The 18,738-nt window shown below is 45.7% G+C and overlaps 1 protein-coding gene across 1 annotated transcript in view; it reads left to right on the top strand.

Annotated features, from left to right (window-relative positions):
- impg2a (interphotoreceptor matrix proteoglycan 2a) overlaps window positions 1-17,567 on the top strand; it is a 60,563-nt gene extending 42,996 nt beyond the window's left edge. Inside the window, exons 9-18 of the mRNA XM_031802227.1 lie at window positions 2,228-2,481; window positions 5,836-5,894; window positions 7,550-8,671; window positions 8,904-9,158; window positions 9,310-9,529; window positions 10,742-10,952; window positions 12,759-12,947; window positions 13,704-13,905; window positions 14,144-14,223; window positions 15,195-17,567. Of these exons, the coding sequence (XP_031658087.1) occupies window positions 2,228-2,481; window positions 5,836-5,894; window positions 7,550-8,671; window positions 8,904-9,158; window positions 9,310-9,529; window positions 10,742-10,952; window positions 12,759-12,947; window positions 13,704-13,905; window positions 14,144-14,223; window positions 15,195-15,255 (2,653 nt within the window). The 3' untranslated portion in view covers window positions 15,256-17,567. The remainder of the gene's footprint in view (window positions 1-2,227; window positions 2,482-5,835; window positions 5,895-7,549; window positions 8,672-8,903; window positions 9,159-9,309; window positions 9,530-10,741; window positions 10,953-12,758; window positions 12,948-13,703; window positions 13,906-14,143; window positions 14,224-15,194) is intronic.
- Window positions 17,568-18,738: the final 1,171 nt, after the last annotated feature.

Consider the following 18,738-nt stretch of genomic DNA (forward strand, 5'->3'; position numbering starts at 1 on the left):
GGCGGGGCAGAGCCTTGTGTGTGGAATAAGTGTGGTTTAGAGTTAAAGGTAATAAGTTTAGAGGTTTAGAGGTAAAAACGAGCTAAAAAGGATTTCAATTTCCCTGCTTTAAAATCACTGGCCACGAGAAACACAATAGCAGTGTGTTGTGTGCAAGGCTGAAGAAAGAGAGAGATTTTAATTGGCTGATACTCATTTTGTGCCAGAGAACCTATTTAAATGTGTGCGTGTATGTGTGTGTGTGTGTGTGTGTGTCTGAGGGTCATGTGAGATCCATGCTGGCTTTATCTGTAAGTGTGCGTAGGTTCGTGTGAAGTTGTGATGATACCCGTAGACTTCCAGTCATTGGCTTGCCAAACTACCTCTAACTTCCTTCATACTGGACACAGAGACATAAACATGGTATCCATGAGTTCATCTGACTCTGGGGAAGTAGATAAAGGGCCTCATTGTTAAAATCCCAAAGTATCCCTTTAATGGTGTTAGGGTGGTCGCTCACCTGGTAAGAAGGATAAGGGCGTGGCTTGACAATGAACCAGCTGCTTCTTAACCCCAAACCAGGAGAGGAGCTCATCTCTGAGGCTTTATGCCTGCTACCTAACCCCAACCCAGGAGAGGAGCTCGTCTATGGCGCTTTATGGCTGCTACCTAACCCCAACCCAGGAGAGGAGCTCATCTATGGCGCTTTATGGCTGCTACCTAACCCCAACCCAGGAGAGGAGCTCATCTATGGCACTTTATTGCTGCTACCTAACCCCAACCCAGGAGAGGAGCTCATCTATGGCACTTTATGGCTGCTACCTAACCCCAACCCAGGAGAGGAGCTCATCGATGGCGCTTTATGGCTGCTACCTAACCCCAACCCAGGAGAGGATCTCATCTATGGCGCTTTATGCCTGCTACCTAACCCCAACCCAGGAGAGGAGCTCATCTCTGAGGCTTTACGCCCACTGCAATCAGCTTCCTGGCCTGTCACTGTCAACAGTTGGGACAGACAGGTATGGAGAGATACGCACACACGCACGAGTCATGCAGCAGTCCTCTGCTCATGCAATTACGTGGGACTTTACTAAGAAAAGCCTTGCTCTCTTCTGAGTGGTCATTCCAGATTCCCAGGTCAGCAGCGCTACAGTGTGGATCTGACCGGAGCTCCGCAGTAGGGCCAGCAGCAGAAGAGTATAAAAGAACATCAACTAGTTTCAAGTGTCATTAAACACTTGTGAAAGTGTTCGTACCATTTTCCCAGTGTGAGCTGTCAGCAGGAAAACTGGGATCTGGGATGTGGTGGTGCAGTGGGCCGATTACAGGCACGTGCCTCATACTGGGCCAAGCCAAGCCTGCTGAGACATCTAGGTCACGGGGAGAAGAGAAGAGCTCTCTGAAGCCATATGAAGTCTGATAGATGGCTTTTTCCACACAGTCAGGTTCCACATCAAGAGTCTGTTGTGGGGTGTTTGTCGTGTTTATGACCATATTGATCACTCGGGTGGCTGGGCTGGTTGGATGGAAGTCATGGAAGTTATAGATGATGCTTCAGACGGGTGTAAATCTATCACACTACCATCTATCATTTCAGAATAGTCCAAAAAAGTACTGTGCTTGGAACTCTACTCTTCCCAGGGAAACTGTTTTCCTGCTAATATGATTCTAGCTAATCATATTATAGACAGTAGATTCATAAACTGATCAATAAAATGATGTATCAATTGATAGTGAAATTTGATAGGTTTTCCATGGGTGTATGGGTGGATAGATGTTGATGGTGGAGGAATGGATGGATATACACTACCTTTCAAAAGCTTGGGGTCACTTAAACATTTCCTTGTTTTTGTCCATTTAAAATAACATCAAATTGATCAGATAAATTAGCCTTTTAAAATTATAAACTTGGATTAGCTAACACAACGTGCCATTGGAACACAGGAGTGGTGGTTGCTGATAATGGGCCTCTGTACGCCTATGTAGATATTCCATTAGAAATCAGCCGTTTCCAGCTATAATAGTCATTTACAACATTAAGAATGTCTACACTGAATTTCCGATCAATTTGATGTTATTTTAATGGACACTAAATGTGCTTTTCTTTCAAAAACAAGGAAATGTCGAAGTGACCCCAAGGTTTTGAATGGTAGTGTATATTTACTAGATTGATATATTGATAGATTGATTGACAGATCAACTGACAGATTAACTGACTGATGTATCTGTACATGTATTGCCTGTGCAGGTTGGATGGCGTAGTGGTGGTCTATGCGGTGACGGTGGAGGTGGAAGGGGAGGGGGTGAGCAGTGAGCAGTTGGACTACCTGACCCTGCAGTCCAACCTGGTGGAGAACTCCTACAGAGAGCTGAAGGAGAGGCCCACAGTGGTCTACAACATCACTGACTTCAGGAACAACATCACTGAGGCCCTGCTAAATGACAACATCATCAGAGACACAACCCTGGCCCTGGACCCTGACTTACTGCAACTAGAGAGTGGTAAGACACACCGCACTACTCAACACTGCCGTGCAATACACTGTCTATACACTACCATACACAGTAAAATGACTATGGCACTGTAGCCAGACTAACTATGAGTGGTAAAATATACATTATGAACCAGGTGGTTTGAGCCCTGAATCCTGATTCGCTGTACGCCGTGATATATTTAAGTGAGAATGCCCAAGATGCTGGTGTTTGGAGGATATATTGGCATGGGTGTTGTTAGACCCGAGACAAAGCCAATATATATCCTCCAAACATCGGCTTCAAGGGCATTATCACTTTTAACGGGTTACCAACCTATTCAAATAACGATTTAAATATTTTCATTAAAAACGTTATTTTGATGAATTTGTTCAAACTATTTCATCCTTCAAGGAGATAAAGTCCCGACACAAATCTAGGGTTACTATCCAAACTGGCTGGTCGTTCATTCTATCGGTTCGGTTGTCAGACACGTGACCCAGTCGTTAAGCCTTTTTGTTCTAAATCTATGGATGCGACACAGTCATTCGTTCTAAATGTTCCATTGCCATGATGGCTGGCAACATTCTTACCCCTTGCCTGCTCGCTGGCCAACTTTGGCAACCACACAGTCACCTCAAACGAAGTGGTGTTGAAGGGCCAGTAGGAGGCACCCTTTCCTCTGGTCTAAAAAATATCCCATTGCCCTCTGTAGGGTGCCGTCTTTCGAATGGGATGCTAAACGGGTGTCCTGACTCTCTGTGGTCAGTAAAAGATCCCATGGCACTTATCATAAGAGTAGTGGTGTTAACCTCGGTGTCCTGGCTAAATTCCCAATCTGGCCCTCATACCATCATGGTCACCTAATCACCCGCTTCCAATTGGCTCATTCATCACCCCTCCTCACCCCTGTAACTATTCCACAGGTCTTTGCTGTAAATGAGAATGTGTTCTCAGTGAACTTACCTGGTAAAATAAGGGTAAAATAAAAAAAATTAAAACAGTGGAGCCATAGTAACAGCAAAGTAGCTTTATGTTTTCTAGTGATTTTTTGGGATTCATTCATAACAATGAGCTAATGACATGCGATTTCAAAAGGGCATAGAACATCCTCTCTCTCGCCAGGCCACTGTTCAGCGAACACATTTTTGGATTTTGGTATTTTATCAGGAGTGGTAAGACATACAGCACTACCAAACACTACTGTACAATACACTGTATATATACACTACCATACACAGCAAAACCACTATAATGAACTGTTGCGATAGCAGCAGTTACTCTTCCTGGGGTCCACACAGAACATGAAACATGACATAATACAGAACATCAATAGACAAGAACAGCTCAAGGACAGAACTACACAATCACTTAAAACTGAAGCTGTAATGACAGCAAACTATCTGCATTTCATTTTTTAAATTTTTATATATCCATAAAAATAATGCTGATAAATGATTTTGACTGGCTGAAAAAAGCTGCCAGCCTGTCTGTCTCATCCTGACTCCCGACACATTCATTTCCATAGGACAGCTGAAGATTGAATTCCAATGTTGAAACAATGTTGCAAATGTCTGAGAGACAGACAGCAAGGTTATTACAAATCTGCGCTGTTGAAAACCAAATGCTGGTCTAAAAGAAATACAAGATAATGTATAGATGCTTTTTCAGTGTAGATCTAGTTTCTAAATTGCCCGGCTGGGCTGACGAGACAGTGGATTGTGCAGTCAGATGGAACAGAGTAAATAGGCATTTCAACATCATAGATTTAGCCTGAGCGAACATTCCAGACACCGCCTGAAATGCGGTTTTAATCAATCAGCAACTGGATTTGAAAAATCAGAGCCCCTATCTATCTATCTATCTATCTATCTATCTATCTATCTATCTATCTATCTATCTATCTATCTATCTATCTATCTATCTATCTATCTATCTATCTATCTATCTATCTATCTATCTATCTATCTATCTATCTATCTATCTATCTATCTATCTATCTATCTATCTATCTATCTATCTATCTATCTATCTATCTATCTATCTATCTATCTATCTATCTATCTATCTATCTATCTATCTATCTATCTATCTATCTATCTATCTATCTATCTATCTATCTATCTATCTATCTTATCTCTCTCTCTCTCTTCTCTCTCTCTCTCTCTCTCTCTCTCTCTCTCTCTCTCTCTCTCTCTCTCTCTCTCTCTCTCTCTCTCTCTCTCTCTCTCTCTCTCTCTCTCTCTCTCTCTCTCTCTCTCTCTCTCTCTCTCTCTCTCTCTCTCTCTCTCTCTCTCTCTCTCTCTCTCTCTCTCTCTCTCTCTCTCTCTCTCTATATATATATATATATATATATATATATATATATATATATATATATATATATATATATATCATATATCATATATCATCTACTTACTAGCCAGTAAGTAGGTTAGCTCTAACTCCTGGCAGGGTTTTGTCCAGCGAATTGTTCTCTCTCTCTCTCTCTCTCATCATCTACTTACTAGCCAGTAAGTAGGTTAGCTCTAACTCCTGGCAGGGCTTTGTCCAGCGAATGGAACACGTTCTATGGTAATGATGATAATACCATCTCCCTGGTCTATTGGAATTCTCCCTGACAGTGTTGTAAAAGAGTTGCTGTCATTAGTTTACTGTGTTTCCCTGAAGATGGATGCCGTCTGACGGCCTGATTCATTATGTGCCGAGACATCTGATATGAGGGGTAAATAATGTCAGATGCCTGCCTGGCACAGTGTGTGGTGACTTACAGGCACTGCTTGGTTCCAAGCTGTCGCCACCAGGCTCCAGTCCCAGGCTCCACGCCTGATGGTAAATGCAGTAATGGTCTTGGCCCATAGTGGCAGGTATAGGGGCTAGATCTCTAGGGTGATTAGTAGTAGGTGATTAGTTTCCTCTTAGGTAAACACATAGTCGGCACCACCGCTGTCAGGACTGGGGAGAGGACAAATGGATAATCAGAAAGGATGGAGAGTGTTTAAACGTCATTCCTCCAGTACATTATTAGAGAAAGTTTGACTTATTATGCAGTTAAGTTCGGTTTCCAACTGCCATCTTTGTTGGGTGGATGGACTCAAGTGTGGGAAGGGAAAGGGGATACGTAGTCAGTTACACAACTGAATGCATTCAACTGAAATGTGTCTTCCGCATTTAACACAACCCCTCTGAATCAGTGGACATCATGGGCGCCCAGGGAGCAGTTGTTGAACCAACAACCCTTCGGTTACTGGCCCAACGCTCCTAACCACTAGGCTACCTCCCTCCGCTATAGGGAAGAACCTGTTGTTGTTTTAATGATCAGGTTTGAATGAATAGGCCTCCCTATGACTCACAGTATTGACTCTGTCCTCTTTGACTCTACAGTGTCTAGTGTTCCTGAGTCCATCGAGTCCACGGCTGGAATTACCAAGGATGACTGCTTGGTAAGTCAGCCTTTGACCCTTGACCTCCAGTTGGTCCAGAGGTTATTTCTGGGAAACAGTGAGAGGCAGAATCCTATATGGCTGTGATGATGTATGCTGAGCGTTCAGCTATATAAATATCAAAAACAAATCCAACAAGGAGTGCTTGTCAGCATGGAGTATATTAGAATGTTGTGGTGGAGGCAGTGTCTTACTGAGACTGCTGCTAGGTGGTGTTAACCAGGACTCTCCTGTCTAGTGGTGAGACTGCTGCTAGGTGGCTTTAACCAGGACTCTCCTGTCTAGTGGTGAGACTGCTGCTAGGTGGTGTTAACCAGGACTCTCCTGTCTAGGGGTGAGACTGCTGCTAGGTGGTGTTAACCAGGACTCTCCTGTCTAGTGGTGAGACTGCTGCTAGGTGGTGTTAACCAGGACTCTCCTGTCTAGTGGTGAGACTGCTGCTAGGTGGTGTTAACCAGGACTCTCCTGTCTAGTGGTGAGACTGCTGCTAGGTGGCGTTAACCAGGACTCTCCTGTCTAGTGGTGAGACTGCTGCTAGGTGGCGTTAACCAGGACTCTCCTGTCTAGTGGTGAGACTGCTGCTAGGTGGTGTTAACCAGGACTCTCCTGTCTAGTGGTGAGACTGCTGCTAGGTGGTGTTAACCAGGACTCTCCTGTCTAGTGGTGAGACTGCTGCTAGGTGGTGTTAACCAGGACTCTCCTGTCTAGTGGTGAGACTGCTGCTAGGTGGTGTTAACCAGGACTCTCCTGTCTAGTGGTGAGACTGCTGCTAGGTGGTGTTAACCAGGACTCTCCTGTCTAGTGGTGAGACTGCTGCTAGGTGGTGTTAACCAGGGCTCTCCTGGAAGTAAGGGATGAGGTGAAGGCTTTGAGGATTAGATTGGCTCTTGATATAATAATCCACTACTATTCTGGGGCTACAGAGTTACAGTAAGAGAGAGGGAGGGAGGGAGGGAGGGAGGGAGGGAGGGAGGGAGGGAGGGAGGGAGGGAGGGAGGGAGGGAGGGAGGGAGGGAGGGAGGGAGGGAGGGAGGGAGGGAGGGAGGGAGGGAGGGAGGGAGAGAGAGCGAGAGAGCGAGAGAGGGAGGGAGGTTATCACTCAGTTTGTGAATGCAGGACCCTATGATCTTTGTGGATTCTGCCAGTAGACTAGCACCTGTATTGTGATAAACAGAGCAGGGAGCTCCAGTCTTGGTCTTGGACAGTAACTGGGTCTGCTGGTTTACTTTCCTGCTAAGGCCCTACATGATTAATTGGAGTAATTACATGGACTGGAAGAGGTTGGCAAACTACCAGTCAATAACTGGCATTTTACAGCCAACTACACATAACAGAAGCACTAGGCATCGAGCTGCCCAGAAACAGACTACAATATCTTAGACTTTAGAGTTCTCTCTATCAGACAGAAGCCAATTCAAGTTTTATCAGGTAGTGTTATGCCTTGGAGTAGCTGTCACACCATGTAGGTAGATTAAACTTAATCCTTTTTGTCAGTCATTAAGGCATGGAAACCTATAATTCCCCATTTTGATTATAATAGTATGGAGTTCAGGGTTGGGGTCAATTCCATGTCCTGAATTGACTGAAATGAAATGGAACTCCAACCTAATTGTGTGACAGTTTAGGTTATAATGTGTTTCTCCTCTAATGTCCAGGAGGAAATCTTGGCTACTGAGATGACCCCAGATGCCTCTGAGGTTAAAGCTGAGGATGTGGTGATGGGGGAGAATGATGTCATTGTTCTGGCGGAGAGCGTGACCCTCCCCCCTGAGCCAGAGGTGACCATCGATGACATGGGGATGGAGGAGGAGGGTCTGCTGTTGGGGAACACTGTGGCTACAGAGAGCCCTCCCCCGGAGCTCCTCCCTGCAGACCCTGTCTCCCCCGAGCAGCCAGAGGGCAGTACGCTCCCCAAGCCTCCTCTGGAGATAGAGCCCTCTGGGTCAGGTGTTGACAGACTTGAGGACCTGCCCTTCTTGCCCGAGGAAGAAGAGGAGCCAGCCTCAGCTGCAGAAGAGGAACATACCATAGAAGAAGAGGTCGTTTTGGAAGAGGTGATCATAGAGGAAGAGATCTTAACAGAGGAAGCAGAATCGAAGGTCCCTGAGGAAGTGCAGGTACAGGAGGAAGCAGTGGAGGTCCCTGAGGAAGAGGAGGAAGTAGTGGAGGTCCCTGAGGAAGAGGAGGTAAAGGAGGAAGCAGTGGAGGTCCCTGAGGAAGAGGAGGAAGAGGAGGAAGCAGTGGAGGTCCCTGAGGAAGTGGTGGTAGAAGAGGAAGTAGTGGAGATCCCTGAGGAAGAGGTGGTAGAGGAGGAAGCAGTGGAGGTCCCTGAGGAAGAGGAGGAAGCAGTGGAGGTTCCTGAGGAAGAGGAGGAAGCAGTGGAGGTCTCTGAGGAAGAGGAGGTAGAAGAGGAAGTAGTGGAGGTCCCTGAGGAAGAGGTGGTAGAGGAGGAAGCAGTGGAGGTCCCTGAGGAAGAGGAGGAAGCAGTGGAGGTCCCCGAGGAAGAGGAGGTAGAGGAGGAAGCAGTGGATGTCCCTGAGGAAGAGGAGGAAGCAGTGGAGGTCCCTGAGGAAGAGGAGGAAGCAGTGGAGGTCCCTGAGGAAGAGGAGGAAGAGGAGGAAGCAGTGGAGGTCCCTGAGGAAGTGGTGGTAGAAGAGGAAGTAGTGGAGGTCCCTGCAGCCCCAGAACCGGAGGCAGAAGCAGAGGTCCAGGGGGTCACCCCAGCTCTCACACCTGCCAAGTATTTCCCTGGCCCAGACATTTCCATCACTCTGGAGGTAATAAAAGATGATGGAGAGATGATGGTTGTAATGGACATTAGTCAGGACCCTGAGTTTTTCCTGTCTGAGTGACCATGTAACCTGACTAGGAAAAACTCCCCTTGCTATGGTACTTTACTTAGTCTATTCATGTTAGTGCAGACATTTCCTTGTTGTATCATAAAAGCTACCAAATGTTGTTCCACATTGACCAATTGCACCCTTAATTGTTTCATGTCTGTAAAACCAGCTGCAGACGATCGACCCTGTGACAGACTATGACCTGGTCCCCTTCGGTGGCACCAACCAAACAGAGGAGGGAAGCAGCGGGTACCCCTCTGGTGGGGTACATGGTGTGGACCACAGCGTTGCCATGCCAATCAACCCTGGGCGGGCGCTGATGGTGTTCTTCAGTCTGAGGGTAACCAACATGAAGTTCTCAGATGACCTCTTCAATAAGAGCTCCCCGGAATACAAGGCCCTGGAACAAAGGTTCATAGAGCTGGTGAGCTATTCATTTTAAGCCTTTATTCCCCCTTTCCCCCTGTAGACAATTAGAAATAGATGTTTTACTTGGTGTGATACTATATGTAGAGGGTGCGCTCTCTCTGTATCTCTCTCTCTCCATCCCTCCATCCCTCCCTGCCCCCCTCTAGCTGCTCCCCTACCTCCAGTCCAACCTTAGTAACTTCCAGAACCTGGAGATCCTGAACTTCCGGAACGGGAGTATTGTGGTCAACAGCCGGATGAAGTTCGGGAAGCCGGTGCCTCGCGGCGTCAACAACGCAGTCTACCTGATCCTGGAAGACTTCGCTAACACAGCCTACAAGACAATGAACCTGGCCATCGACAAGTACTCACTGGACGTAGAGTCAGGTAAGCTTGACAGCTACCACATATTTCACCAGAGACACAACGGAGGGTTCCTAATTATTCCTAGGCAGTCCTCCTTTTGGTTTTGGGGAGTTCAAATGCATTAAAATGTGCATATCCACATGGATTGTCAGTTAAAAGCATGGCACATGGATTGTCAGTTAAAAGCATGGCACATGGATTGTCAGTTAAAAGCATGGCACATGGATTGTCAGTTAAAAGCATGGCACATGGATTGTCAGTTAAAAGCATGGCACATGGATTGTCAGTTATAAGCATGGTAGATGGATACATTTTGGCATGAAAGCTCTCTCCAGGGAGGTTCTAATCTAGACTGAAGACAAAGAGAATGAGTCACTTTTCAAAGTCAGAGACTGCGGGTATCTTTATGTGTGTGTGTGTGTGTGTGTGTGTGTGTAAGCTAGGTGTTAAATGACTCGGGCATTCTCAGGCATTCCTTCCATTACTCAATGTCTTGGTCACACTGATTGTGTAACTACAGCAAGATAATCCATATCCCACTGTGGAATAGCAAACTGTGAGAAGACATCCACTTCCTCTTCCCTCCCGTTGGACATTTTGTATTTTCTTTGGTGATACTTGTTATTGGCATCATGAGGTGAAGTTATGTTAAGTTATACAGTATATTACGTTAAGTTAAGTTTATGAAGGTATTGAACATATTACTTAGGCATCAATATACCATCCTGTAATACATTTATATGTGTGTAATCTTTTCCTCTTTCTCCTAGAGGCTCAGAGACTAGCGGGACTGTTTGACTGTATGTGACAGTGACGGTGTGTTTGTTTGTGGTTGTGACAGTATGGGATCATATGAGGCCTTAGATAATATCAGACTGATGACTGTTTTTGTCTCATCATGACAGATGAGCTGTCATAATCTGTCTGAGCCAATCACAACAAAAATAGCTAAATCTTATTATGATTATATCCCAACATGACGTTTCTAGGATTATATTATGTTCTTATAATAACCTTTTACCCCTACTAATTGTTATATTCCCCCGTTCTAATGCAAGGAGAAACTATGCAGTATATACTGTGTTCTATGACTCAGGACTAAACTTCAAATAAATATCCAGAGCAATTCAAAATAATGTATTTGAATTGGAACTGGTGAACTGGATTTATCCAATGTGCACTTATCAGGAGTTGACTGTATTTACCCTAACACTTCCTGTGTGTTGTTGCCAGGTGACCAGGCGAACCAGTGTAAGTTCCAGGCGTGTAATGAGTTTGCACAGTGTTCTGTGAACCGCTGGTCCGGCGAGGCGGAGTGTGTGTGTAACGCTGGGTACTTCAGTGTGGACGGACTGCCCTGTCAGAGCATCTGTGACCTACAGACAGACTTCTGCATGAATGACGGGAAGTGTGACATCATACCTGGACAGGGGGCCATCTGCAGGTAGGTGTGTGTGTGTGTGGGGGGGGGGGCACTGATCCCACTCTTTATTCAATTACAATACAGTTCCATATTGTAAAGCAGACTCTGACATACTGACGTAATGAACACGCTCACATTCATTTACACACACAGTGTGCATAAACATATTTGTGTGCCAACATGAGTGTGAACCCTCTGTTTCACACCCACCATCACAAGTTCACACACCCTCGATGGAACGTTTCATTTCCAGTTCACACACCCTCGATGGAACGTTTCATTTCCAGTTCACACACCCTCTATGGAACGTTTCATTTCCAGTTCACACACCCTCTATGGAACGTTTCATTTCCAGTTCACACACCCTCTATGGAACGTTTCATTTCCAGTTCACACACCCTCTATGGAACGTTTCATTTCCAGTTCACACACCCTCTATGGAACGTTTCATTTGCAGTTCACACACCCTCTATGGAATGTTTCATTTCCAGTTCACACACCCTCAATGGAACGTTTCATTTCCAGTTCACACACACTCGATGGAACGTTTCATTTCCAGTTCACACACCCTCTATGGAACGTTTCATTTCCAGTTCACACACCCTCTATGGAACGTTTCATTTCCAGTTCACACACCCTCTATGGAACGTTTCATTTCCAGTTCACACACCCTCTATGGAACGTTTCATTTCCAGTTCACACACCCTCGATGGAACGTTTCATTTCCAGTTCACACACCCTCGATGGAACGTTTCATTTCCAGTTCACACACCCTCTATGGAACGTTTCATTTGCAGTTGACACACCCTCAATGGAACGTTTCATTTCCAGTTCACACACCCTCGATGGAACGTTTCATTTGCAGTTCACACACCCTCTATGGAACGTTTCATTTGCAGTTCACACACCCTCTATGGAACGTTTCATTTCCAGTTCACACACCCTCGATGGAACGTTTCATTTCCAGTTCACACACCCTCTATGGAACGTTTCATTTGCAGTTCACACACACTCTATGGAACGTTTCATTTGCAGTTCACACACCCTCTATGGAACATTTCATTTCCAGTTCACACACACTCTATGGAACGTTTCATTTGCAGTTCACACACCCTCGATGGAACGTTTCATTTCCAGTTCACACACCCTCTATGGAACGTTTCATTTCCAGTTCACACACCCTCGATGGAACGTTTCATTTCCAGTTCACACACCCTCTATGGAACGTTTCATTTGCAGTTCACACACCCTCTATGGAACGTTTAATTTCCAGTTCACACACCCTCGATGGAACGTTTCATTTCCAGTTCACACACCCTCTATGGAACGTTTCATTTGCAGTTCACACACCCTCTATGGAACGTTTCATTTCCAGTTCACACACACTCTATGGAACGTTTCATTTCCAGTTCACACACCCTCTATGGAACGTTTCATTTCCAGTTCACACACCCTCTATGGAACGTTTCATTTGCAGTTCACACACCCTCAATGGAACGTTTCATTTCCAGTTCACACACCCTCTATGGAACGTTTCATTTCCAGTTCACACACACTCTATGGAACGTTTCATTTCCAGTTCACACACCCTCTATGGAACGTTTCATTTCCAGTTCACACACCCTCTATGGAACGTTTCATTTCCAGTTCACACACCCTCTATGGAACGTTTCATTTCCAGTTCCTGTGTGTGTGTGTGTTTATATATGTGTTATTGAGTTGCTCTAACAGATCATTCTTACTATTCTAGCTGTCATTTAGTTGAGTACTGGTAGTGTTCTAGCTGTGTGTGTGAGTGGCACTGACTGTTGTTCTTTGTGGTTCTAGATGTCGTGTAGGGGAGAACTGGTGGTACCGTGGAGAACACTGTGAAGAGTACGTGTCAGAACCGCTGGTGGTCGGCATAGCGATTGCCTCCGTAGCCGGTTTCCTATTGGTGGCTTCCGGTGTGATCTTCTTCCTGGCAAGGACACTACGGGATCAGTACGATAAGGATGAGACAGAAGACCCCTTACGGTGACAGTCAACACACACCACTCCTTTGTCATAGCCTCTCAGAGGGATGGTACAGTCCGAGTTTTGTGTGTGTACAGTATGTGTGTGTGGAGGTCCTGTGTGACTCAGTTGGTAAAGCTTGGTGCTTGCAATGCCAGGGTTATGGTTTCAAGTCCCACGGGGGACCAGTACAAAATTGTATGCGCTCACTATTGTAAGTCGCTCTGGGTAATGACAAATGACAAAAATTATGAAATAAATCATGTTTGTGTGTTAGTAGCTGAACAAAGTGTAGGTGTCTCTAATCCTGTCAGGAACACTCCTGGCCTCTACGTTACACTACAGTACAATATAGCTGCTTTAGAGGTGTCATGTTAGTTGTAAGTACCACCACAGACTGAACCTGTCTGAATATTCACTGTAAGAAGGACATTGAATATTCAATCCAGGGTCAGACATGATTAAATCAGAAGACTTGTCGGTCTCTGTCTCCTATTAGTAGATTAAGCTGTAGCTCTCTCCCTCTCTCTGTCTCTCTCTCTCTCTCTCTCCCTCTCTCTGTCTCTCTCTCTCTCTCTCTCTCTCTGTCTCTCTCTGTCTCTCTCTCTCTCTCTCTCTGTCTCTCTCTCTCTTTCTTCTGTTCCTCTCTCTCTCTCTCTCTCTCGCTCTCTCTCTCGCTCTCTGTCTCTCTCTCTCTCTCTCTCTCTCTCTCTCGCTCTCTGTCTCTCTCTCTCTCTCTCTCTCTCTCTCTCTCTCTGTCACTGTCTGTCCCCCCAGGCGAGGGGAGAGTATCCCGTCTCTAGAGAGGGCCACTAAGTACAACCCCATGTATGAGAGTGAGGCTACGACGGGCTATAGCCACTACTACCGCCGCTACCCAGAAGCCCCGGTCTACAGCAGCGCCAGCGCCGAGGCCTCCACAGACTTCAGCAGCGAGGAGATACGCCACATCTACGAGAACAGCGAACTGACCAAGGAGGTAGGTTTGTGTTTGTGTGTGTGCGTGTGTACGTGCGTGCGTATGCGTGTGCGCGTGCGCGCTGGAGGGACGGTGATAGCCAATGTGTGGGATCCCTTCTCATACTCATCTTATACGTATCGTTGCCTTCCTTAATCTAATCTGTACTCTCTGGACATAGACCTACCGATTGGACACAACGTCTGTCTGTCACGTAACATTTCTCACCCTGTTAACCACACCCACCCTTCTTCCACAGGAAATCCAGGACAGGATACGCATCATCGAGCTCTACGCGAAGGACCGGCAGTTTGCAGACTTTGTGCGGCAGCATCAAACGTGAGTGTGGCTCAATTCATTCTGTCAGCTTTAACTTGATATCTGAGAGTGGAAATCAGACTTTAATCAGAATGACGTTGGCTGGGAAGACAATTCCAATCCCAGAAACATCTAACAAGCTACAGTATGTCTGTCCCAGAGAGACAGGTCACGTTAGAGGAGACAGACGGTCACTCTGGTCTCACTTTGACTGACAGCAGATGTCTGTCCCAGAGAGACAGGCCACGTTAGAGGAGACAGACGGTCACTCTGGTCTCACTTTGACTGACAGCATATGTCTGTCCCAGAGAGACAGGCCACGTTAGAGGAGACAGACGGTCACTCTGGTCTCACTTTGACTGACAGCATATGTCTGTCCCAGAGAGACAGGCCACGTTAGAGGAGACAGACGGTCACTCTGGTCTCACTTTGACTGACAGCATATGTCTGTCCCAGAGAGACAGGCCACGTTAGAGGAGACAGACGGTCACTCTGGTCTCACTTTGACTGACAGCATATGTCTGTCCCAGAGAGACAGGCCACGTTAGAGGAGACAGACGGTCACTCTGGTCTCACTTTGACTGACAGCATATGTCTGTCCCAGAGAGACAGGCCACGTTAGAGGAGACAGACGGTCACTCTGGTCTCACTTTGACTGGCAGCATATGTCTGTCCCAGAGAGACAGGTCACGTAAGTGGAGACAGACGGTCACTCTGGTCTCACTTTGACTGACAGCGTATGTCTGTGTCAAAGAAAAGAAGTGTGTGAGTGTGTTGGGTTGCATTGCGTGGTGATTTTGCAGTCGTATTAGTGTGATCATGTATGACTGCGTGTATATGTGTGTGTGTGCACGAATGTGTGTCACTGTGTGCGTGTGTGTCTAGTCTGTATGTGAGGTACTGTATTTAGTTAGTGCCTAGTGTCTGCTACTCAGTATCCACACTGCCCAGTCTAATCAGTGTGTGTGTGTTTGTGTGTGTGTCTTCCACAGTGCCCTGGATACACGCAGAGAGAGCGCTCTTGATACACACAGAGAGAGCGTGTCCACGTAGACCTGTACGGGACTCTCAGCTGTATGCTGTGAAAAACGGGGTGCCCTATTCTCTTGTCCCGCCCTTCTTCCTCTTTTCTCAGTGTCTTCTCTTGATTGGGTGAGCTCTGCTGGAATGGGTGTGGTGGCTGGGGGCAGATCTGCTGCTCATTGGATGTCTTCCTTTTGGGGGAAGACCCGCCTCCCTCCATTTGGAATCATATTTGTTGCCTGAAATGATGACATACGAAATGCAATGCTGTCTAGGATACCTGTTCTTCAGGTAGCAGATAAGACATGATACAGTCTTTCCTTTTGCATTTAACGTCATATCTCAGCTCGTAGGGGTTGAGGAAAGTATGAATGTTGGATGTGTACTTTAACGTGTCATTGTCACTATCTGCTGTTGTACATATTATGTATGAACTAGAGCCAGTTCTCAAAGGAATGGTTTATACCAGGGGTGCATAGCTCAGGCCTTTAGGTAACTCAGGCCTTCAGGTAACTCAGGCCTTCAGGTAACTCAGGCCTTCAGGTAACTCAGGCCTTCAGGTAACTCAGGCCTTCAGGTAACTCAGGTCCTCTGCAGGGACTAAAACCAGCCGACATTGTTGCCCTCTGGACCAGAGCTGTGTGCCCTTGTTCTATACCCAGCTGTAGGTTGTGGGAGATTGAGAGCAGCTGACTGGCCAGTGTCTGTGCTATCCTTGGTGCTATGGGGCCTGTCTCTGTTGTCTGGGTTTTTGGCCAGTAGTAAGCCTGGGTAGTGTTCTCCTGAAGTTGGGCAGAAACTTGCTGGATGCACTTTGTTGGCAAATCTCAAGTCTCAGCCCTGTATGGCACTGGTGAGAAGTAGTGCACTTTATTTCAGGAAAAGTGGAAAATGTAGGGTAAATCTTCCATTTTAATTCTGCTGCAATAAATTCCCTTCTTTCTCTCCCTTTCTCTCTCACTCTACATCAGGAATCAGTTTGTTTTCGGTAGAAATAAAATGTTACGAGAGGGAGGGAGATGGTGAGCGCGATTAGAGAGAGTCAGGGAGAGAGAGGGGAGAGATCGAGAGGAAAGAGAGGGGAGGGGAGAGGAGAGAGAGAGGGGACAGAGGGGAGAGGAGAGAGGGAAAAGAGGGGAGAGGGAGCACAGAGAGAGGGGAGGGGAGAGGAGAGAGAGAGGGAAAAGAGGGGAGAGGAGAGAGAGAGGGGACAGAGGGGAGAGGAGAGAGGGAAAAGAGGGGAGAGGAGAGAGAGAGGGGACAGAGGGGAGAGGAGAGAGGGAAAAGAGGGGAGAGGGAGCACAGAGAGAGAAATATTTTGCCCGAGGACCAAAATATAAAAGAAACCACATTTAGAATGGAAACAATCTTCAAGGGAAAAGAAAGCAAAGATTTGATCAGGCTGTCTGTTTTCAGATATAATGCCATAGAAAACATTACAAAAACAGCATTACATGTAAATGGGTACACAACATGTGCTCTGTGGATAAGCAAACTCTTAGCTGCAGCTTTTGCTTCAATTGAATTCACCAGCAATGTGAAAAAGGTCCATTCTGGAACCACTAGTTTGACCATTATCCATGATTTTCAACCTGTAAGTATTTCAAATCGAGAGGAGTGGTTTCCATGTTGTTCCTTTCGTACTTTCATCTGTTCCTCCATGGGGTCACATGCTTGACCCTGATGTCCAGAGTGAATCCTCAAAGTTGCAACTCTTCACGCTATAGATTTACTTTCTCACGTTTGTTTTGAATGTGAATAGTCATAGGTCATAAGAATATACAGAACGAATCTCAAATGGCAACCTATTCCCTATATAGTGCACCACTTGCCTGAAGTAGTGCACCATATAAGGTAAAAGGTCCAATTTGGGACGTAGCCACAGAAATCTAGGAGATATTTAATGTTTTAGGTTCATGTTATCCTGTCCTCTTCTCTCAGTCCTCTGTACGTCTCCCCATAAGTGAAAACACAGGTTATTCTGGTAAAGCATACGATTACCTTCCACTTACGACAATGGCATGCCTTTGCAATCTGTGTGTGCATTTTTATATCCATTTTCTCGTGTGCATAAAGTGGATTTCTCGACATTCTCCATCTCCATCGGGACACAAAGCCAACGGTTGGATACAGAACTCTGTGATGTAAATACTATCTATGAGTTGGTGGTATGTAATTTACACTAGAATGTCAATTTGAATGTGCTTGAAATGTTGACATGTTTCATTGTACAGTCTGTTTATTTTTTTTACAATATTACATTACTATTTGCAGTTTTGTCGATGTTTATTCTTAAAAAATATAGATTAAAACAAAGCAATGATTAAAAATACATGTTTTATACTAAATTATGACTCATGCTGTGTTTGTTACAGAGTCTCCCGTTGACATACTTGTGTCAAGGATTGATCATATTTTTCTGTAAAGTCTGTGTAAGGTCTGAAAGGTCTGTAAGGTCTGAAAGGTCTGTAAGGTCTGTGTAAGGTCTGTAAGGTCTGTGTAAGGTCTGTAAGGTCTGTAAGGTCTGTGTAAGGTCTGTAAGGTCTGTGTAAGGTCTGTAAGGTCTGTGTAAGGTCTGAAAGGTCTGTGTAAGGTCTGTAAGGTCTGTGTAAGGTCTGTAAGGTCTGAAAGGTCTGTGTAAGGTCTGTAAGGTCTGAAAGGTCTGTGTAAGGTCTGAAAGGTCTGTGTAAGGTCTGAAAGGTCTGTGTAAGGTCTGTAAGGTCTGAAAGGTCTGTAAGGTCTGAAAGGTCTGTGTAAGGTCTGTAAGGTCTGTAAGGTCTGTACGGTCTGTGTAAGGTCTGTAAGGTCTGTAAGGTCTGTGTAAGGTCTGTAAGGTCTGTAAGGTCTGAAAGGTCTGAAAGGTCTGTGTAAGGTCTGTAAGGTCTGTAAGGTCTGTAAGGTCTGTGTAAGGTCTGTGTAAGGTCTGTGTAAGGTCTGTAAGGTCTGTAAGGTCTGTACGGTCTGTACGGTCTGTAAGGTCTGTGTAAGGTCTGTAAGGTCTGTGTAAGGTCTGTAAGGTCTGAAAGGTCTGTGTAAGGTCTGAAAGGTCTGTGTAAGGTCTGAAAGGTCTGTGTAAGGTCTGTAAGGTCTGAAAGGTCTGAAAGGTCTGTGTAAGGTCTGTAAGGTCTGTAAGGTCTGAAAGGTCTGTGTAAGGTCTGTAAGGTCTGTAAGGATTGTGTAAGGTCTGTGTAAGGTGTGTGTAAGGTCTGTACGGTCTGTAAGGTCTGTAAGGTCTGTAAGGTCTGTGTAAGGTCTGTAAGGTCTGTGTAAGGTCTGTAAGGTCTGAAAGGTCTGTGTAAGGTCTGAAAGGTCTGTGTAAGGTCTGTAAGGTCTGTGTAAGGTCTGTAACGTCTATGGAAACGTGGTTTGTTTACAGCAGTTTCACTGAGAGCTTCAATTTAGGGCTATATTCATTGTGGTTGTTTTTGCAAGTGTCTGAGGTGGAACTGCGTTAGAACTGTCAAATCCACAAGTTGCGTTACCTTATCGAGGACCATTAGATGCAACAAAACC

Source organism: Oncorhynchus kisutch, linkage group LG2, assembly GCF_002021735.2.
Source record: "Oncorhynchus kisutch isolate 150728-3 linkage group LG2, Okis_V2, whole genome shotgun sequence".
Classification (NCBI taxonomy): Eukaryota; Metazoa; Chordata; class Actinopteri; order Salmoniformes; family Salmonidae; genus Oncorhynchus; species Oncorhynchus kisutch.